Raw genomic sequence first — 22,993 nt, 5'->3', positions numbered from 1 at the left:
AGACATCTAGGCGAAGAACGACGCCAAGCCGCACGTGACGAAGCCGATAAACTGTTACAAGCTGGATCATTCGGAAAGCCCGCTACACCACATGGCTAGCCAACGTGGTTATGGTAAAGAAAGCGAACGGAAAATGGCGAATGTGCGTTGACTACACGGACCTCAATAAGGCATGCCCAAAAGACTCTTACCCTCTGCCTACCATTGATCGTCTTGTTGATGGGGCGGACGGACATCACATCCTCAGCTTCCTTGATGCCTACTCAGGTTATAATCAAATCCAAATGCACCCGGCCGACCGAAAGAAGACAGCCTTCATGACTGATTCCAATAATTTCTACTATGAAGTTATGCCCTTCGGACTCAAAAATGCCGGGGCCACTTATCAAAGACTAATGGACCATGTATTCCATAACATGATCGGCAAGAACGTTGAAGTCTATGTTGATGACATTGTTGTCAAATCCGACTCATGTAAACAACATGTCGCCGACCTAAAAGAAGTTTTCCAAGCTCTTCGTCAACACCGAATGCGACTCAATCCTGACAAATGCGCGTTCGGCGTCGAGGGAGGAAAGTTCTTAGGCTTTATGCTTACCCACCGCGGCATAGAAGCTAATCCAGAGAAATGTCAAGCCATTTCCGAAATGAGGAGCCCCAGTTCCATTAATGAAATTCAAAGACTCATTGGGCGGCTCACCGCTCTGTCCAGGTTTGTCCCTAAACTCGCAGAAAGGACAAGACCCATAGCCCGATTATTGAAAAAAGCATCTCACTTCGAATGGACGCCCGAATGTGAAGAAATCTTCCTCCAATTAAAAAAAATTTTGTCCTCCCCACCGGTCATCCAGAAACCAGACGCTCGAGAGCCGATCATAGTCTACCTAGCCGTTTCAAACGAAGCTGTTAGTTCAGTCTTAGTCCAAGAAATTAATTCCGAAGAACGTCCAGTTTATTTCGTCAGCCGCGCCCTCCACGGCGCCGAGGTTCGGTACCAGACAATCGAAAAGGTAGCCATGGCTCTAATCATTACATCCCGACGAATGCACATGTATTTTCAAAACCATCGCATCATTGTTCGGACAAACTATCCTATCATGAAGATTCTGGCCAAACCAGACTTAGCCGGACGAATGATTAGCTGGGCAATAGAATTATCAGAATTCCATATACAGTACCTGCCAAGAGGAGCCATCAAGTCGCAAGCCCTTGCTGACTTCGCAGCCGAACTCACGCCATGTTTGGCTAAGGACGACCATCCATCTTGGATTTTGCACGTTGACGGCTCCTCCAATGAACGGTCGTGCGGCGCGGGAGTTGTGTTGGAAGGACCCGGCGAGATTGTTATTGAACAAGCTTTGAAATTTGAATTCAAGACTTCCAACAACCAAGCTGAGTACGAAGCCCTTATAGCCGGCTTACACTTAGCCCAAGAATTGGAAATCAGTAGACTAATTTGTAAAAGCGATTCCAGACTCGTCATCGGACAGCTCAATGACGAGTACGAAGTACGGGAAAGCTTGCTGCAGCAGTACTACCACTTCGTCAAATAATTGATGGATACATTCTCAGCAATATCTTTGCAACACGTCCGCCGCGATCACAACACTCGCGCGGATGCCTTATCCCGGCTAGCAACCACAAAAAGAAAAGGAGTACACCAGTCAGTAATCCATGTCACGCTGGCACGGCCGAGCATCGATCTACAAGAATGTCTAATGATCGACTCAGAATCCACCTGGATCACCCCCATCAAAGAATATCTGCTTAATGGTACGTGTAGTCCCAGTTCTGAGAAAACCATGAAGCAGAAAACTGCCCGGTTCATCCTAATAGGTGACGATCTCTATCGTCGTGGATATACCAGACCACTCCTCAAATGTTTAACACCCGATCAGGCCTCTTATGTCATCCAGGAATTGCACGAAGGAATATGTGGTACTCATTCTGGTGCGCGAACAATGGCCGCTAAAGTACTCCGAGCCGGCTACTATTGGCCAACCGTCCAAGGTGATTGTACCAACTTCATCCGCAAATGCCTTAAATGTCAAGAATTCGGTACTCTGTCTCACCAAAAACCAGAGGAACTCCATTATATGCTCTCACCCTGGCCGTTCATTCAATGGGGTATGGACATTATTGGTCCTTTCGCCCCCGGCAAAGGCCAATGTAAATTCTTACTGGTCGGCATAGACTACTTCACCAAGTGGATTGAAGCTGAGCCTCTACCCACAATCACCGCTCGCAACGTTCAAAATTTCGTATGGAAAAATATTGTTTGTCGTTTCGGCCTTCCTCAGATCATCATCACTGATAACGGCCGACAATTTACCGACCGCACCTTAGCTGAATTTTACGCGAAGCTCCACATCAAACATATTGCCAGCTCGGTTGAACATTCGCAAACAAACGGCCAAGCAGAAGCCGCCAACAAAGTCATTCTGAACGAGTTGAGGAAACGTCTTGGCCCAGCCAAAGGTAACTGGACCGAAGAACTCTTAGAAGTATTATGGGCATATCGCTGTACCCCCCAAACGACCACACAAGAAACGCCGTACAGCCTAACATATGGCACCGAAGCCATGATCCCCGTCGAAATTGGAGAACCTTCCCTCCGCCGACAAACCCTTGATCTTGACCTGAACGAGGAAAGTCTCTCTGTTGGCCTAGATCTTATCAACGAACTTCGGGACAAGTGTAAAATTCGCGAAGAAGCATGCAAAATCAGGGCAGCCAGACGGTACAACTCCAAAGTTAAACCAAGACAGTTCCACAAAGGTGACTTAGTATGGCGAATGCGAGGTGACGCCCGAAAGGAAGGTGGCAAGTTTTCTAGCAATTGGGAAGGGCCATTTCGCATAGCAGACATAGCAGCTGGTGGAGCCTATTACTTAGAACATTTATCTGGGAAGGACATACCAAGAACGTGGAATGCCACGCATCTCAAATTTTATTACAGTTGAACTTAATCAAAGTGTACTCTTTCCTCGCTCGGTCGGCTTTTCCCTAAGGAGGGTTTACGACCGAGAAGGTTTTAACGAGGCACTATAAATTAAAATCCAAGTCTCCTATTCCTTTTATTACTCTTATTTATGCCTCGTTCGGCATCAGAATTATCATTACTTTAACGTAATCGGAATTATTTATGCCTCGTTCGGCATCAGAATTATCATTACTTTAACGTAATCGGAATTATTTATGCCTCGTTCGGCATCAGAATTATCATTAACGTAATCAGAATTATTTATGCCTCGTTCGGCATCAGAATTATTTATGCCTCGTTCGGCATCAGAATTATCATTAACGTAATCGGAATTATTTATGCCTCGTTCAGCATCAGAATCATTACTTTAACGTAATCAGAATTATTTATGCCTCGTTCAGCATCAGAATTATCATTACTTTAACGTAATCAGAATTATTTATGCCTCGTTCGGCATCAGAATTATCATTAACGTAATCGGAATTATTTATGCCTCGTTCGGCATCAGAATCATTACTTTAACGTAATCAGAATTATTTATGCCTCGTTCGACATCAGAATTATCATTACTTTAACGTGATTGGAGCATAAAGCCGCCTGTTGAAGACCCAGCCGGAAGTACTCCTCACTTATGCGGAGCATAAAGTCTTGGCATTTTTTCACTTCAGCTTTGAGGGCCTCCTCCCGGTCGGCCCCATCCTTCAATTGCACCTCAAACCCTCTTTTTTGCTCTTCACACGCCCTTACGGCCGCCCGCTCCTCCTCCAGTTGGCCTTTTAGCTTCTCGACCATCCCGACCGACGCCTTTGAAGCTTGGTTTGCTTCCGTGACTTCCTTCTTCAAGCGAGGAACGGTGATGGTCGTAACTCTCTCAAGTTCCTCGATCACCGTTCGGCTCGCCACGAGCGCCCGGCTTTGCAGTTCTAAAGTCTCCACCATCAACTTCGTTGTAGGGATGGTGGAGAGTAGGTGGGAAGCAATCTCCAAACCGGCCGTCAATAAATGCGAACGCTATTTATAGCATTCCTCTTCTTCCCTCAACCGTCAGATGCACATTCGTCCTACGACCTCAGCCATTCGGAAGTCGAACCGTCACTCGATCTCCACCGTCGGATCGATCTCTGTCCCATCCGACCAAAAGAGCACGTCCCATCATTCCGTTACATTTAATGCCTGACACATCGAAATGCACAACAATCATTACGACTCTTCGGCTTTTATTCCCCTTGAGCCTGGGGGGCAAGTGTACCGATAGGCACCGGACGAACGCACGCGGCCGACCGACCGAACGCATTTAAAGATATATTGATATTTATGTAACAAGATAAGGTGGTTAAGATACACTTCTGAAGAATAAGGAATACGCATTTAAAGATATATTGATATTTATGTAACAAGATAAGGTGGTTAAGATACACCTCCGAAGAATAAGGAATACGCATTTAAAGATATATTGATATTTATGTAACAAGATAAGGTGGTTAAGATACACCTCCGAAGAATAAGGAATACGCATTTAAAGATATATTCCCCGGGTATTCTGGAGCACAACTGGCAAAGACCTATCCATAACCACCCTGAGCCCAAAGGGGTGGAAAGCCCATTAGGTAATCCTATAAATACCGTGCCCAAGCCAGAGAAAGGTACGTTCTCACTCATTCACTAAACCACACTTAGAATCTCATACTCACTTGAGCGTTGGAGTGCCTTCGCAGGTACCCTCCCCCGCCCGACCGAAGGAGACACCAAGAAGGAGCGACCGACTGAAGGAGACACCTAGAAGGAACGACCGACCGAAGGAGAAGAAGATCGACACGTCAATAATTACACTACGTCAACCGACCGTGCCTAGGTCCCATCTCTCCACAACAGGTACAATTATGATTATTATTATAATAAGAATAAAAATATTAATATTATTAATAATGTTAAAAAAATATTTATATTAATAATAATATTAAATTTATTTATGGATATCAATTTATGGATAAAATTTGTGGATAATGTAAAATTTACCTATGAATAGAGATCTGTTGATAATAATCTGTATATAATACTAAAATTTATTTAAGAATTCAGATTCGTGAATAATAATTAGTGTTCAGTTTACCTAATATGTGAATAATATACGTAGATAATATTGAATTTATTTACGAATTCATATTTATGAATAAAAAAATTTCGATAAATTTAATTTTTTTTAATGTTTGGAATTATGTTAACATAGTAAGTTCAACATTAAGGGTTAAAATATCTTTAAAATACTTTACATTTATTTATTATTGTTGTGGATAAAAAAAATCACCACAATTGCAAACTCTTACAGTTTTCAGAGATACCCAATAACAATAGTGCAGTTGCATGGTTGTAATCATTAACACAATTGCGAGTAGGGGTGGGTATGGATTGGATTTTCTAAAACCCAATCTAAATCTAAATCCAAATAAATGGATTGAATTTAAAATTCATATCAATTTTAACTAGATCAAATATATTTGGATATTTTAAAATCCATTTAAAGCGGATTAAATCTACATTAAATCCACTTTGTTAATTATATTGAACCCATTTTGTCAATTACATTAAATCCATTTTGATATGGACACATACTAACTTGGCTCAAACTGGACCTAAGTCAACTCAACCTGGACGTCGACCAACTAGGCTCTACATCGGCCCAGACTCAGACGGCTCGACATCGATTTGGGCTCGGACAACGGACAACTCGACATCGGCCCCGGCCTGGACAACTCAACATCGGCCCCGACCCGAACAACTTGACATCGGCCCTGGCCCGAATGACTCTACATCGGTCCGGACCTGGACAACACAACATCGGTCCGGGCCCGGACAACTCGACATCGGCCCCGGCCCGGACGACTCGACATCGGCCCCGGTCCAGATGACTCGACATCTGCCCCGACCCGCACGACTCGACATCGGCCCGGGCCCGAACGACTCGACATCGACCCGACCAGCTCGCCTCGACATCAGACCGGGCCCGCTTGCCTCGACATCGGCCCGAGCCCGCTCGACTCGACATTGGCTCAGGCCCGCTCGTTTCGACATCGACCCGGGCTAGAATGTCTCAAAATCGACTCAGGACCGCACGACTCGACATCGGCCCCGACCCCCACGACTCAAAATCGGCCCAGGCCCAAACAACTCGACATCGGCCTGGTCCCGCTCGGCTCGACATTGGCTTGGGCCCGCTCGACTCGACATCGGCCCGGCCCCGATCGACCATCGATATGGGCTCACTCGATTCGACATCAACCCGGGTCCGCTTGTCGCGACATCAGCCTGGGCCCGCTCTTCTCGACATCAGCCCGAGCCCATTCGTCTCGACATCAGCCTGGGCTCGCACGTCTCGACATCAGTTTGGGCCCGCTCGTCTCGACATCAGCTCGGACTGCTTGGCTCGACATCGGCTCAGGCGACTCGACATCGATCTGGGCCCATACGACTCGACATCGTCCCGGCTTTGCTTGGCTTGACTTTTGCCCGGGCTTGCTAGGCTCGACATGGGCCTTAGACAACTCGGCTCGACATGGGCCCGAGCCCACTCGGCTCGACATGGACTTGGGCGTGCTCGTGTCGACATGGGATCGAGCCCGCTCGGCTCGACATCTTCCCCGACCCTCTCGACTTAATATCGGCCTTGGCCCGCTCGGCTTGACATCAACCTAGACCTGGTTCTGCTCGGCTCGACATCGGCCTGGGCCCGCTCGGCTCGACATTAGTCCTGACCCGATCGTCTGGATATCGACCCGGGCCCGCTCGACTCAATATCGGACCTGAAAGACTCAGCTTGACATAGGCTTGGACCGGCTCGACTAGACATTGGCATGAGCCAACTTGGCTCAATATCGACCCCGGCCGACTCGGGTCGACTCAATATTGACCACTTAGCTCGACTTGGTCCAGGGTTGACTCGGCTTGACTTTGGCCCAAAATGACTTTGTTCGACTTTGGCCCAAAATGACTTGGCTCGACTTTGGCCCATATCGACTCAATTCGACTTAGGCCCGGACGACATAGCTCGACGTGGACTTGGGCCGACTTTGCTCAACCTGGGCCCGAATTGTCTTCGCTCAACTTGGATCGGGCCAAGTCAAAATCCAACCCAAAATGCAATTTGAATAATCCAAAAATGTATCTAATCTATATCTAATTCATATCCAATTAAAATAAAAAATATGGATTTGGATTTAGATTTGAGATAAATTCATTTAAATGGTTCAAAATTAATATGAATTTGGATAATTATGAATTGGATTTTTTAATTTGAATTTTTTTTCACCTAATTGCAAGAAAAATGTGATTTAAAACCACGATCATAATCTGTCATCTTTTTTCTCATAAATATTCATAAATCCGTCACAAGGCATAAAGAGAAATTAGGCTGATCTAGCTTTTGGCTAGTGTATTAAGAATCCCATTTTTGAACATACAAAGGAACTTATTTATTCCATACACTCAACAATAGTTTATCAATGTTTATAGATATTCCCACAATCAAAGAAGAGAATGCACACATACTTAGCAATTGATGACATATATAAATGCAGAATTGATTTTAAACTTCAGATTTCTAATACATAAGCATATATCAGCATACACCTCACTTATTTTCCTTCAGTAGTTCACTTTTCTGCAATTAACACGAACTTGACCTTGATCCCCAGTAATGGGCTGAATATTTCCCATCTTAATCATAGAACTCGCGAAGTCTTCGAAGAAAGCTTCGTTATCGTAGCTGTACTGCTGGACAAGTGCATCAGTAGAACCACCATTGAAGAGTTCTTGATCAGAGTGAAGAAGTCCATTCTTGTTAACCAAATTAGAGTAATAGGCTACGTCAAAGTTCGCGGCTGTTGAGTCCAAAGGAGAGAGGTTCTGGTCACCACCATTTCTAGGGCAAATGTATTTGAGATATTGTGCAAAGTCGGGATCGATGTTTGAGTCATTGTAGATATGGGCCTTAAAGTTAGCACAACGTGCATATCCAATGGTGTGGCCTCCAGAAAGAACAACAAGATCCTTCTCATCAAGACCATGGTTCTTGAAGTTGGTGATGAGTTCAGAGAGGCTGAAAAATGGTGCTGGAATGTTTGCATTTGCTGCTTCACGGCTTGCTGTGGTGGAGTCTCTTCTCCCCAGTTGCACTTCCCAGGTTGGGCCCCCTAACTACATGGGGCATAATTATTGTTCACAATTCACAACTTGTTTCATTCATATGTTATACGAAAAATAAATATGCTATATTCTGCATGGATATGTACTAATTTTATTAATTGTAACGATAGTTTCACACTCTTATTTTTTTCTTACATTTATATTTATAATTTTATAAGTTATTATTATTATAAAATATTTTATTATCAAAAGCAATTGTGAAATGAATGTATTTATTATTATTATAAAATATTTTATTATGAAGAGCAATTGTAAAATGAATGTAGATAAAAATGTAGTGTGAAAGAAAACGTTTCCTTGTAGACAATACTTATTATTCATAGTGTTAAACTAAGTAATAAAAGTTATTATTTATAATTTTTTTTATAATATTCTTAAAATTGTGTTTATTTTAAGTCACATGCTCATAAATGTTTTGATAAAAGCGATGACAGAAATTTGTATTCCGTAAATGGTCAGAAAACAATGTGGCATTTATGCTCCCCCCCCCCCCACAAACACACACACACACACACACATATATATATATATATATATATTTTATATGTTCATCTTTACAAGTTAAATAATTTTTTAGATGAGATAAGTTAAATAGTTTCTTAGAGAAATAGATGAATGTCGTCTATAAGAGCTCGCACACTTCCCTTTTAATTTATTTAATCTTTAATAATAAAACAAACAATAATGTCATAATCACCCTCTCTGTGACATACAAAATATTTTATATGTAGGTTGAGAATCCAGCGATGGGTTATTCGGACTTAGTCGGTGATTACCTAGAAAATAATAAAATTATACTATTACGTTTTTGTATTATTTGGCTTTTGACTTTGGAAGGGAAAAAAATACATTTCATCATATAAGTATTTCACTGTCGACCAATTCAATTCAAAATGGTGTAAGCATAATAAAAGAATGATTATTGAAATAGGGTTTACGTCAACCATTATATTCCATTGCAATGGTAATAATTACAAATATATTTTAACATTTTATCAATTTTAAAAAATTAGTAAGAAAAAAAGAACTGCTACAATTTTCAGGGATATAAAACTAAAAATTGATTTATTTGAAACAACATAAACATTAATTATCAATTGTGTAAAGAATTTGTATACTGTCATTCAATAATAAACTATCATGAATTATAAATTTATTAATTTTTATAATAATTATATTTTAATAGTCATACTTATAATGATTTTTAATTAACTAGTAACATATAGTTTCTTTTGTACTCCGTAAAAATGAAACCCTATAATAATAAAACAAGTTGCCAGATGGAGAAAAAAAGATTAAAAATTTGAAGGAAAGTATTTACCATACTTTAAATATTATGTATCTGTAAACTTAAATATAATAAATAAAGTAGTTAAAATTTAATTAATTCAGCATTTTGCGTTAAAATTAGTAATAATTGATCTATTAATTACTCACCGCAACAACAGAGTCACGAGCGACAATAGCCAATATGTCTGCACAAGAAACCACTGGTTTTCCACATGCTTCGTCCACAGCCTGCTTGATCTCATCAACCACTTCAAATCCTCTCAGAGACCGAACATTTGGAAGTGCATTCTTTTCACTGTCAATGGTAGGTGAAGGGTCTAGAAGAATTGAACCATCACAACCCTGATGAATCACCATTACAAAAATGACATCTTAAGGTATTATACATCATGAAAAGAGAAAGAGAGAGAGAGAGAGAGAATCAAATACTGGTTGATGTATAAAAACACATGCATAAATTACCAAGGTACATATATATTTGTTTTGAATAACCTAGATAGATGCATGCATGCATGCACAGTCTTACGTTAACAAAACAATCATGGAAGTGCAAGCGTAGCAATGAAGCGCCCATACGGTTCTCTTTCTGCACTGCAGCCTCTACCACACTTTTGATGGTGCTCAAAGCATTGGGGCAGGAGTAATCATAGTAATTAGGTGACAACTGAGAGAAACCTAAGGTTGCAACAGTTGCAAGCACAAAGGCATGGAGAACAACAGAGAAATACCCTTGCGATGCCATTGTATTGATTAGCAGAAATATGTAATGACTGATAAATGCTGAAACAGATATTATGTACTGGAATTTATTTGATTTTCTATGTGTCATAGTAGTTGCATTTATAGAGACACTGAGACGTGTGCTGCGAAATGAGAAATACAATATCTTATTGTTGATTCATAAAAATTATATAGAAATTGCACCATATCATACCTAGTGATTGTGGACTGAGCCTATTAAAAAGACCATTTCACCTCAACAAAATCTTCATTATCGGTATGGATTAAGAGTTAAGAAAGTGATACTAAAATAAAGAATACTTGAGTGATTGATCTAGTCCACTGTATTAGTTGATAATTTATATCCGCACGCCAACCCCAACAAATAATGACAAAAAGGTGTAAACAGTTAAAAGGGGAATATGCATTGGATTATATTTTTTTATTAAATAAATTATATTTAACACTGTTTATATTTATTTAACATTTAAATAAATTATTATTTTATTATAATATAATATTTTATTTTTAAAAAATAGTTATAAAACAGATATTTTTACTCTATTTAGTATGAAACAAACTTTACTTTTTATTAAATTAATAAAAAAACTCAATGATTTCTTCAGAAAAGTAATTAGAAAAGTAATATTTTTCTTAAAATTAAAAACGAGTTCATGGTTTTACATTTTTTAACGAATAAACTTATTTTTTCCCTCGGAAGAAACTGATTAAATAAGTGAAAATTCTTATTGCATCAATTTAAAAAATATTAAATTAACTTTTAAATATTAATCTAAATGAAACTGTCATGCTATTAGAATAATTCTAATACGATGCGAAAGGTTAATATTTTTTCAAAAAATTAAAAATATAAAATTATTTTAAATTATTCAACGGGCCAAATGCCTCCGATCTCTCCCTTGGATGTCAAAGAAGAATGAGAAGAAACCCTAGGTCTAGTTGTACGACTTTGGTATGATGTCCTTCCAACATGGATTCACATAGAACATCGCGGTTGATAATCGACTTAGTTAACTTTAAATGACGTACGTTAATTATTTTTAACTTTTTTTAATAAATAAATTTTTGTGTTAGTGTTGGATTAGCGTTGATTAACCTGATATTAATAGAGTTTACTTAATGTAAAACACTAATAGTCACTTAGCCAACTCTAAGGTGATTCTAAGGTGATGTTAAATATTTTAACTATTTTTAATAAGTAAAAATATTTTTTTAATCAATAATAAAAAAATAAAATAAATGAAAATATTTGAGATACTTCAACTCATGTACAAAAAAATCTACAAAGCTAGAGAGGTGAGGTTGCCAGAAAAAAATGGCCAAAACATAAACCATATTCTGCACCTATAAAACTAGTAAGCCTAAATCTTTATAAGAAAATTAGTAGATATACATCATATTACATCTACCAAAAAAAAAACCAACAACTTAGCTCAAGTTTAAGATATAAAATATGATAACATGAGGAAAGAAAATTGCTTCCTTGCTATCTAGTGCAGCTCTAAGGCATCAGTTGTGGCTATAGTTGTATCAAACGGAATTTTCTCTCATCCAAAACAAAACCAATCAAAGAGAAGAGAAAAGATGTTAACCAACAATGTAGTGATTTTAAATATTCATATACATTAATACATCATCAGAATAAGAAAATTTTGACTTTGGAAATTTATAGGTTACCCTTATCCACACCTATACTTGGGCCATAACAAATATTTCAACAGGATCCACCACTGCATTACTAAAAGTTATCCTATTTCTATGATTCCAAATTCCCCAAATAATGACAAACCACATACATCTCCAGACACAATTTCCCAAGTAGTTTAGATCCGTAAAGCCTATTTGTTCATAATGTTGTATAACGTTATCACAATGTACAAAAACTCTACCTGCCCAAACATCAAACATATACCACACTCTAAAGTCACTTTGTACATGCGAAGAAAAGATGATTTACTGTTTCAACCTTAGACTCACACATGACAGACATCCCTCCTCCATATTGAATTCCTCTATATACCGCATCTAGAGTTTACAACACACAGAGGAGGAATCTAAATATTTTCAAAATATGATAGTTAGCAAATCCAATGTGTAATTGTAGACTTGGAACTCTTTGTTTGGGAGGATATGTGTAGACACTACAAGAAAATCATCAAATAGAAACTAATTTTTAGATACCAAAATAATTAGTTACAATAGTAACTAAATTAGAGAACATTTTAGAAACTAAAAAAATTTCTGGTTTCTAAATTAGTTTCTATTATTGTTAAATAGTTTCTAAATTGGTATCTAATAAGCTACCAAAGTTTTAACTACCAATTATTTAGATTCTAATTTTGGTAGCAAAAATCTTGATTGCTAATTTTTAGATACCAATTTAAAAACCATTTAACAATAATAAAACTAATTTAGAAACCAAAATTTTTGTTAGTTTCTAAAATGGTATCTAATTTAGTCAATATAGCAACTAATTATTTTTTGTCTCTAAAATTAGTTTTTATTTAATGATTTTCTTGTAGTAAGATATTGATTTATACATTTTGAAGTTAGTAGTATTTTGTGCGGGGCAGATACCAGCTTATGTGTTGAGAACAAATTTTTGAACTATTTAGATTTGTGTAAAAAGATTGAAACACAAGTGTTTCGATTTTAATTTATAATATTTTTTGATAAAAAAAACTTATAACATTGTAAAAAAAAAAGAGAAAATTATAAGAATTACATAAATGTAATTAATTTCCATGTGCTTTGAAAATTTTCAATTCAGCACACACTTCAATATTAGGTATCATTTTGATTATATATAATTTCCCTTCACGCCAGCTCACAAAGTCCAGTACGAAAGATAGAAAAGTGAGTCAAGCTCAAAAAAGTCTTCTTTTCAAACACTACAAGTTAAAAAGTATTGATATAACTTTTTTCCGGATAAAATAAAGCTACCTAAACAAACTACACATACGAACGACAACTTTTTTTCTCGATGAAGTGTTCAGCAAGAAGCTGCAATTTACATGTGATTAATCTACGGTAATAGACAGCCAATTTAGACAGATAAATTGTTGAAGGTCCCATGGAAATACCAACATTTCATAGTATATCAGGAATTATAAACTTCACTTTATAAGTAAGTTTTATAAGGTTTAGTTAAACTTAAAGTTTAATTTTTAATATGATATGAGAGTCATTTTGAGTCTATTCTACCGAGTTTGTGTTGAGTTTATCAGGTCACTTGTTACCGAATCATTATCAGACCACCCATAATATGTTCACGTACGAGTTGACAACCTCGACGTGAAGGGTGTGTGTTAGAGATCTCACGAAAGATTAGGATATTTATAGTATATATGTGGTCAAACCTCACCTTATAAACCGATTTTATTAGGTTGAGTTATGATTAAAGTCCAATTCTTAATATGCTATCAAAGTCATTTAGAGCCTATATCTTAACGAGTGTTTGTTGTGCTTATCAGGCTACCTGCTATCAGACCGTTATCCATGATGGATTTGTGTCTTCTTCTTTGTGGTTTTTGAGGTGATTTGCGGAAGCTCCATGGATTGAAGGTGGAACAAGGATCTCACGTAGAGAGATGGACTCCTTGAAGGTGTATGCTAAGTATGAAGAGTGAGTGGTGAGGTCATCTCACTTGGAAGGTGACGTTTGGAAGATTAAGAGCCTATTCCTAAGAGGTTTTAGGCAAAGAGTGAGAATGACACAAAATTGGCAGCATTTCACTAATGAATTAATCTTGAATTTACATGACCTAAGCTCCTTTATATATAGCAAGAGTGGGCTGAAAATGAAAAGAGAATTGGAGGGACATTCAAATGTTGGCACATGGGAAGGTGGCTCCAAAATTCAGCACATGTGAGGTAGGTTCTAGAATTCTTCCATGTGCTAGGAGTTCTAGAACCTTACGCTCCACTTAGGTTAAATGTGGGTTGGACCTAAGTTTAATTAGGAGTAGGAAACTCTAATTAAACTTAGGTTAGCATTTTAGGTACCACTTTGCATGTTTCAACAAAAATACAAAAGAATTAAACTATGTTACTTTTGACAAAAATGTAAAAACTATTCTACACTAGAGTTTATGATATGTAGAATGCGTCCTCTTAACCCCTCTTTGACACCAGTACAAAAAGGTAGATTAACGACGGTTAAAATCAACATTTAAAGACGGTTTCAGAACCGTCGTTATTACAGGCTTTGTTAAAAGGTATGGATTTTTCACGACGGTTTTGGGAACCGTCGTTAAAACTCCGACTTATAGCGACGGTTGTGGAAGCCGTCGTTAAAGGTGGATTGTGATTTTTTTTTTGGAAACTTTAAGGGACTTTTAAAGACGGTTCCCAGAGGAACCGTCATTGTAAATATGCCTTTTAAAGATGGTTCCAAGTGGAACCGTCGTTATATGTATTTTAAAAAAATAAAAATTTTATTTTTTAAAAAATCTCAAACAACCTGCATAAAGTTTTCAATTCCAGAAAATAAAAACATTTCAAATCATAATTTAAATATAAAAATTACATACAACAAATTATAACATTATACAAAAAAGTTTGGTAATATATGAAAAATTTGTCATTGTAATGATTTATCTATACTAGAGTGTTATACATGGTTACAAAATACTTTGACCATGTTGTTCTCACATACTCCAATCCTTCTAAATCTAGCGGGTGTTGGTCGTTGAACAACTGTGACATTTGAAATATTTTGAATTAGTGCATGAATAATAAATCTCAAATTAAAGTGTTTCTTGTATTGAGGTATTACCTTATCCCAACCTTTCTTAATTTCAGCTTGCAAAATAGTCAACATCCACTGCATAACATAATAACCGCACTCATAATTTTCAGGTTGCCTGTTGGACTGCATGTGAAAATAAATGTATTAAATGAATGAGTGAAACACATTAAATTAAGTGAACAAATATACTTTAAATACCTTAAGGTACATCCAAGTGAGTTTTTGTGCGCTTGAAGTTCTCCTCCCACACAACATATTATATCCAGAGTAAGCACTAAAATAATAAGATTTCATGTTAGAATACATAACATTATATAATATATAATATATAAGTAATAATAAATGTTAAATGAAACTGTCGTACTTATCTATAATGTTTTTAAAATAGGCAGGAGGTTTTTTATGCAAGGAGCAAAACCATGCAGCGGTATGATCTTGAACAGATATGATCAATAGTTGCCAATGACGCCTGTATAACAAATCAGTTAATTAGTTTCTCTTATTTCAATAATTTATTAAAACTTATTTAATAAATAAGAACTTACTCATGGATGTACGGATCAAAATAAATGTGTTTTCCACCATTCTTTAAGGCAGTGGTGATGTATGTTTGTGTTTCCGACTTCTTGTTTCCAATTGATTGAGTGATTTGAGGGTCTAAAAACCCATATATATTGTGTTTCCCCTCATCAAAGCATAATCCAGAAATATACCTAAATTTCAATAAGTTAGTACTAATATATTTAATAAATCAAAAGTATACAGATTTTAAAATTTGAACTTACATCATCCATAATTGCAGAACTGTTATGTTAATCTCTTGATCTCCGGATGCAAGGTCCAACAAATCAGACATGTGAACGTACAACGGTAGATTACTATGCCTTCCAAAAACATTGGCATCCCATGGAACCTCTAAGACGGTTGTATCTAAAGTTGTAGCAACTTCCACCAATGCCGCCAGAGGATCATCAATGGAGACTATTTTCTTCTTTCCCAGAGGCAGATTTGTCTTAGGTTCCTACTACTCATCAAAACAAAAAAATTCTTAAATTAGTTAGAATGTAATATATCTGATATATAATTCTATTAGTATTAGTGCAAATATATACCATAGAGTCTATAGGTCTGACGAGATGTCTAGGCCAGACAACGAAAGTATGTAATGCCTCTGCTACTGTACTGCCCTGGTAGTCGGAAGTGAGGACGTGGCAGCAAGCTATTATGCAGGCGTGTTGAGCGGGGCCCATGGCTGGCAGAAGGGAAGGAAGTCGGGGGCTCGTGTGGTCGCCAGTTATTAAGTTGGCGTGCTCCGATCTCTAGCATACCTAAACCGGCGGTCACCAGGATTGAGATGAAGTCGCCGGATGCGAACCCAGACGACCTAGTGGTTAGAGATCGCCGAAACAAGTACATCGCCGAAGATGAAGTCGTCAGAAAGTCATTTCCTAGCTGGCCAGAGGCTGAGGTCGGGTAACGGCTTACCTGAACATGCACGGTGAAGCAAGAGAAGTAGATCATGAAGGCGGCCGGCGAGACCACAGGGAAGGTGTGTATGAAGGTACCCGTACTCGCCACGCAGAAGAGATCACACTCCAAGGCAGCTATGCACTGAGTTGTTTCATGCATAAGTAACTTAGCCAAAAGCCTGAAGAGTAAGAAGTGGCGCCCAAATCAAGGATGCTCCAGATGGTGACACGTGTACAGCTGGATACGAGCCACGTGTCCAGATGTGTAACTGTTAGGAGAGAGAAAGTGCACAGGTATATAAGAGATTCTAACGAACTTCTGAGGTACGCACGTTTAGATTACTTCTTTACGCTTGCGAGAGTTTGAGTACGCTGAGAGAGAATTTTGCACGGTTCCTTAGAGTTCTTGAGTTTTCTCTTAGTATTTGGTGGTTCAGTCACTGACTTGGGCGTCGGAGCGCGATCGGCGCAGCGGCGCCGTTCTGTCTTTTGCAGGTTCTTGAGGTGAATCATGGTGAAGGACGGAGGCTAACACGGCGCAAAAGTCGATCCAGGTTTGACGAGGTAAGGTTCTTGCGTCCCAGTCAACAGGCAGGATCATCAGGCGCCCACCGTGGGGCCGTGTAAAACTTGTTCCCATCCACAACGTGAGTTCTTGGAAGTTTCTGCAGTTTCTATGTGGTTGTGTGCTGGTGCAACCATTTTCCGCCGTTCATTCGAGCTTTGTTCGGTAGATTCGTGTTTTCCACCGTTCGTTTGAGTTCTTGTTCGGTGAGGTGAGGTTTTTCGTTGTTTGCACAAGTTTCAATCGGTGAAATCGAAGCCTCGACGTTCGTTCGGACTTTTCGACCGGTGAATCAGAGGTTTTGGTGGAAAAACTGAAGGTCTGCGGTGAAGTTGCGAGTTTCTGTGAAGGTTTGCTGTCGAGGTTGTGTTCTTGGAGTTCTTTGGAGTTTGCGAAGTTCTGACCGATTGATTGCTGGATCGATCGTTGCTGAAGGAGGTGTTGTTCGTCGCTCATTGTGATCTGTTAAGTTTTCATGAGAAAGATGAGAAGCAACCGTTCAAGTCCAGTTGCGCCCGTTGCTGCTGAAGGCGCCATGACTATGGCTCAGATGTGGAGATTATGCGTGCGCTGCAGGCGAATGTGGAAGCCTCGCGCATAGAGCAGGCTAGGATGCATGAGGACCTGGTCGCCTCTCGGGCCAGGAATGAAGAGCTCAGCAAAGTGACTGAGGAATTGCGCCAAGCTCTCCAGGAGCAGAGAGGGCGCCCAGTCGTTGAAGAGGTCGCGCCGTCGTCGCCACCTCGCGTTTTCCCCATGCCTTTAGCGCAGGCGATCACAGACACGCCTATCCCTGCGAGCGTGGTACCCGTGAAGGCCGTTTTCACTAGCGTGGAGGATCCTGAGGCACATCTCACCACGTTCCACACGCAGATGATGCTGTCAGGAGGCTCGGATGCCGTGTATTGCAAGATGTTTGTGAGCACGCTCCAGGGAACAGCGCTGGAATGGTTTGTGAGCCTGCCTACTGGCCACATAACCAATTTCCAGCAGTTTTCGAAGCTTTTCGTCGAGCAGTACATAGTGAACAAGGCGCCGCCTCGGGTGTCTTATGACCTGTTCGACATAAGGCAGTACTAGGGAGAGTCCCTCAGGGACTACTTAAATCGTTTTGGGGCACAGATGGTCCGCTCGCCGGCCAAGGACGAAGAAATGTTGGTCTACGCCTTCAAAAAGGGCGTGCTGCCGGGACCTTTCTGCGAGGCACTGATCAGGGCTCACCCCGCCACGTTTGCTGAGGTTAGGCGACTTGCGGTGGCCCACATCGCCGATGAGAGCGAGGTCGCCGAGAAGAGAGGGAGCGTGGCGCCGGCTAGGCCACGTGCCCAGACCAGGATCCAGCCACAGAGGGTGCTGGAGACAGCGGCGGCCAGGAGGGATCAAAGGACCCGCCATCCTTATGATCCCAGGAAAAACAAGGGCAGGGGCCCAGGGCGCCCCAGGGAGTACAATCGCCCACCAAAGCATAAGTTTGTGATGGGATTGGCGGACCTGATCGCCATTCCCAATATAGCAGCCAGGCTGAAGGCGCCGGAGAAGGTGGGCGACAAAGTGTTGGGACCAAAGCCAGACGCCTGGTGCGAATTCCACCAGGGCTTTGGTCACACCGTTGATTCATGTTTAGCATTGGGATACCAGCTCGACGACTTGGTCAAGAGCGGTTTCCTGAACGATTACCTGCTGGACAGAAGAACGGGGGGCGCGTCGAGCTCTCAGCCGACGGGTGGTGAGGCTCAGCAGCATGAGATGCCCACTCATGGAGAGATCCACACCATCGCAGGAGGTTTCTCGGGTGGTGGATGCACCGCGTCACAGAGGAAGAAGTACGCGAGGTCTGTGATGACGGTGGACATGTTCGAAGATCACTCGCCGAATGTGGACATTACGTTCACAAAGCAAGATCTCCGGGACGTTGTACCTCATGACAACGATCCTATAGTCATCTCGCTGGTTACGGCGGGAAGGAAGGTCCACAGGGTTCTGGTGGACCAAGGTAGCTCGGCAGATGTGATGTTCTGGCCGACTTTCACACAGCTGCAGTTGCCCCTTGACCAGTTGAGGCCCTATGGAGGGTGCCTGTACGGGTTCGCTGGTGATCAAGTGGAGGTCAGGGGGTACATCGAATTAAGAACTACATTCACGGATGAGGCGGGCTCGAGAACGGAGAAAATCAAGTACCTCGTCGTGAATGCTCCCTCAGCATATAACATTCTGTTGGGAAGGCCAACACTCAACAGAATAGGAGCTGTGCCTTCAACCAGGCACATGAAGGTGAAGTTGCCATCAATGGAAGGGGTGGTGATCACCATCAAATCTGACCAGAAGGAAGCGAAGAAGTGCTATAAGAATAGCCTGAAAAACAAGAGATCAGTGAGTTACATCACAACGACGCCGCCTCCCGGTGTGAAGCCCAAGCCAGCAGAGTGGCGAGTTGTTGGTGCGGCGATGGAGTTGGCCGCCGGAGGCGACGTCGCCATGAGGGATGCTGAGGCTGAGGGAGAGAACGCCGAGCGGGAAGAAGAGGCGAGGAACCGCCCAGAGGAAGCGAGGGAGCTGGGAATCGCCAGGGCGGTGATCGCCAGGGAAGCTAGACCCAAACCCGTTGAGGAATGGCTCGAAAGGGAGATCGGGGGAAAAGTCTTCAAATTGGGGAGATCCTTGGAGGCTGAGCTCCAAGACCAGATTGCCAAGGTGATAGAGCGGCATCTGGATGCTTTCGGCTTCAGACATGCCAGGAATTGACCCCGACTTCTTGTGCCACCATCTAGCAATGGACAACCAGGTCAGACCAGTGCGACAGAGAAGAACGAAGTTCAACGAGGAGAGAAGGCAGGTGATCAGGGACGAAACCCAGAAGCTCCTCGCTGCAGGCCATATCAGGGAAGTCCAGTACCCTGAGTGGCTGGCCAATGTCGTGCTGGTGAAGAAAAGCAATGGGAAGTGGCGCATGTGCGTCGATTTCACTGACCTGAACAAGGCTTGCCCAAAGGATTCGTATCCTCTGCCAAGCATAGACGCCCTGGTGGACAGTGCTGCAGGGTGTAAGTTGCTGAGTTTCCTGGACGCCTTCTCGGGGTACAACCAGATAAAGATACATCCCATGGATGAAGAGAAGACCGCCTTCATGACCGAATGATCGTGCTACTGCTACAAGGTGATGCCCTTTGGGCTGAAGAACGCGGGGGCCACGTACCAGAGGTTGATGGATCGGGTACTTGCACCGATGCTGGGGAGGAATGTGCAAGCGTACGTAGATGACATGGTCGTGACCTCGCCAGAGAAGAGCAAGCACGTCGCGGACTTGGAGGAGTTATTCACCACAATCGCCAAGTTCAGATTAAAGCTGAACCCCGAGAAGTGCATTTTTGGCGTAGAGGCGGGGAAGTTCCTGGGATTTCTCCTGACTGAAAGAGGAATAGAAGCCAATCCTGATAAGTGTGCTGCCATTTTGGCGATGAGGAGCCCGACTACCGTGAAGGAGGTGCAGCAGCTTACAGGTCGGATGGCCGCCCTGTCTCGTTTCGTATCAGCCAGCGGAGAGAAGGGCCATCCGTACTTTCAGTGTTTAAGGTGAAACAACAAGTTTGCCTGGACGAAGGAGTGTGAAGAGGCCTTCGTCAAGCTTAAAGAGTACCTGGCGAGCCCGCCGATTTTGTGCAAACCGCTGGTGGGAAACCCCCTCAGGTTGTATTTTGCTGTAACTGAGAGGGCGGTAAGTGCGGTGCTCGCCCAAGACCAGGACCAGGCTCAGAAGCCTATTTATTTCGTCAGCAAAGTGCTGCAGGGCCCGGAGGTGAGGTATCAGGCCTTGGAGAAAGCCGCACTGGTTGTGGTATTTTCGGCAAGAAGGTTGCGTCATTATTTTCACAGTTTTACAATACTGGTGATGACCGACTTGCCCATCCAGAAGGTTCTGAAGAAGCCCGATGTAGCTGGGAGGATGGTGAAGTGGGCGGTGGAGCTGTCGGAGTTCGATATCAAGTATGAGCCCCGAGGTCCGATCAAGGGGCAGATTTTCGCTGATTTTGTGGTCGAACTCTCTTCAGAAGCAGCACGAGTTGAAGGGGATGATTTCCGTTGGGTGCTCTCGGTGGAGTCATCTTGGAGGGGCCCAACGGCGTGTTGATTGAGCAATCCCTGAGGTTTGCCTTCAAGGCCAGCAACAATCAAGCAGAGTACGAGGCGCTGATCGCCGGAATCTTGCTGGCCAAGGAGATGGGAGCTAGGGTGCTGATGGCTAAGAGTGACTCACTGCTGGTCACGGGACAAGTAACAGGTGAGTTCCAGGCCAAGGATCCACAAATGGCGGCTTACTTGGAGTATGTGCAGGAGCTGAAGAGTTCCTTCGTCTCCTTTGAAGTGGTGCATGTGCCCAGAGAGCAGAATGCCCGAGCTGACTTGCTAGCTAAGCTCGCCAGTTCGGGCAAGGGGGGTAGGTAGAGGACGGTGATCCAAGAAACTCTGAAGACACCTAGAGCATTTGTGGCGGATCACCTGGTTCTTCAAATAAGCAAGTCGACGGAGAAAGCGGCGAGGAGTCACAGGTCTCTGACTCAGGAGACCTTGAGATCGCCAAGAACAAGAGCATGTCAGGGAGAGAGGGTGAACATGACGCAGGTCTGCGCTACGCATGAGCCAGACACGTGGATAACGCAGTACAAGCAATGCCTGGCAGATGGCCTCCTCCCGCTAGATCCGACGGAGGCTAGGAAGATAAAGAAGAATTCTAGCAAGTTCACAATGATTGATGGCGAGTTGTACAGGTTTGGGTTCACATACCCACTCCTGGAATGTGTGCACGGAGAGAAATGTACAAGAATCATGGCCGAGCTCCATGAAGGGATATGTGGAAGCCACGTCGGGGGTCGAGCTCTGGCCGCAAGAACCCTCCGTGCAGGGTACTATTGGCCTAAAATGAGAGAAGACTGCAAGAAGTACGCACAGTGTTGCAAACAATGTCAGCAGCACGCTGATTGGCACAAGGCGCCTCCCGAGGAGTTGAAGTCGATTTACAGCCCTTGGCCGTTTCATACATGGGGGATCGACATTCTGGGACCTTTTCCATTGGCGATCAGGCAGATGAAGTACTTGGTGGTGGCAATTGAATATTTCACCAAGTGGATCGAAGCAAAACCAGTGGCCCAGATCACCGCACACAAGATCGAGAGCTTCGTGTGGAAGAACATCGTATGCCGGTTTGGTGTGCCTAAGCGCCTGGTGTCGGACAACGAGACTCAGTTTGCAAGTCACCTGTTGAAGAAGTTGTGCGAAGGGGTGGGAACTCAACAAGTATTTGCATCCGTCGAGCACCCTCAGACAAATGGCCAAGTAGAGTCCGCCAATCGGGTATTGCTAAGAGGCTTGAAGAGAAGGCTAGAGAAAGCCAAGGGATCATGGGCTGAGGAGGTACCCCGTATAGTTTGGGCGTACCACACCACCGAGCAGTCAGGAACCCATGAGACCCCGTTTAGCTTGGTCTATGGGTGCGACGCAATGATTCCAGTGGAGATCCAGGAGAGCTCGCCGAGATTCCAGAACTTTGTAGCGGAAGACTCGAACGAGGAAAGAAGGTTGAATCTGGATTTGCTGGATGAGGTCAGGGAGGAGGCGAGATTAAAAGCTGAGGCAGTGAAAAGAAGGATTGAACGAAGGTATAACTCGAAGGTGATGCCAAGACAGTTTAAAGAAGGCGACCTGGTGATGAGGAAGGCCCACCAGTACGAGATGGAGAACAAGTTGTCGCCTAAGTGGACAGGACCGTTCAGGATAACCGAGGCGCTCGGTAACGGCGCCTACCGCTTAGAAACGTTGGAAGGAGGGGCGATTCCTCGCACTTGGAACGCCACGCACCTCAAGTTATATTACAGTTAAAAAATTTGTAAGTAAAAACAAACACGAAGGGCTTTGCAATGTTTCTGTTAAAACAGTTTGAAGGGGGCGCTCTTTTTTCCCTAAAGAGGGTTTTTAATGAGGCCACCCAATAAAGAAGAGTTTTC

The 22,993-nt window shown here is 42.3% G+C and overlaps 1 protein-coding gene across 1 annotated transcript; it reads right to left on the bottom strand.

The window, feature by feature from the left end:
• Positions 1–7,415: 7,415 nt before the first annotated feature.
• Positions 7,416–10,346, bottom strand: LOC137819627 (peroxidase P7-like). Its single transcript, XM_068623529.1, has 3 exons — positions 9,999–10,346; positions 9,620–9,814; positions 7,416–8,173 (listed from the first exon to the last, which is right to left on the bottom strand). Exons 1-3 carry the CDS (start codon positions 10,299–10,301, stop codon positions 7,622–7,624), a joined length of 1,050 nt encoding a protein of 349 aa, XP_068479630.1. The 5' UTR covers positions 10,302–10,346; the 3' UTR covers positions 7,416–7,621.
• Positions 10,347–22,993: the final 12,647 nt, after the last annotated feature.

Source organism: Phaseolus vulgaris, chromosome 10 (genome assembly GCF_000499845.2).
Source record: "Phaseolus vulgaris cultivar G19833 chromosome 10, P. vulgaris v2.0, whole genome shotgun sequence".
In the NCBI taxonomy this organism is placed as follows: domain Eukaryota; kingdom Viridiplantae; phylum Streptophyta; class Magnoliopsida; order Fabales; family Fabaceae; genus Phaseolus; species Phaseolus vulgaris.
The sequence above is the reverse complement of the archived record's forward strand: the minus strand, read 5'-3'. Positions and strand labels throughout refer to the sequence as shown.

Bases quoted from the DNA above. Each gene is read 5' to 3' on its own strand.
- LOC137819627 (XM_068623529.1), bottom strand. From the start codon at position 10,301: ATGACACATAGAAAATCAAATAAATTCCAGTACATAATATCTGTTTCA. The intron at 9,815-9,998 runs GTAAGACTGTGC...GTGATTCATCAG, and splicing joins TCCATGATTGTTTTGTTAAC to GGTTGTGATGGTTCAATTCT. The intron at 8,174-9,619 runs GTGAGTAATTAA...TGCCCCATGTAG, and splicing joins CTCGTGACTCTGTTGTTGCG to TTAGGGGGCCCAACCTGGGA.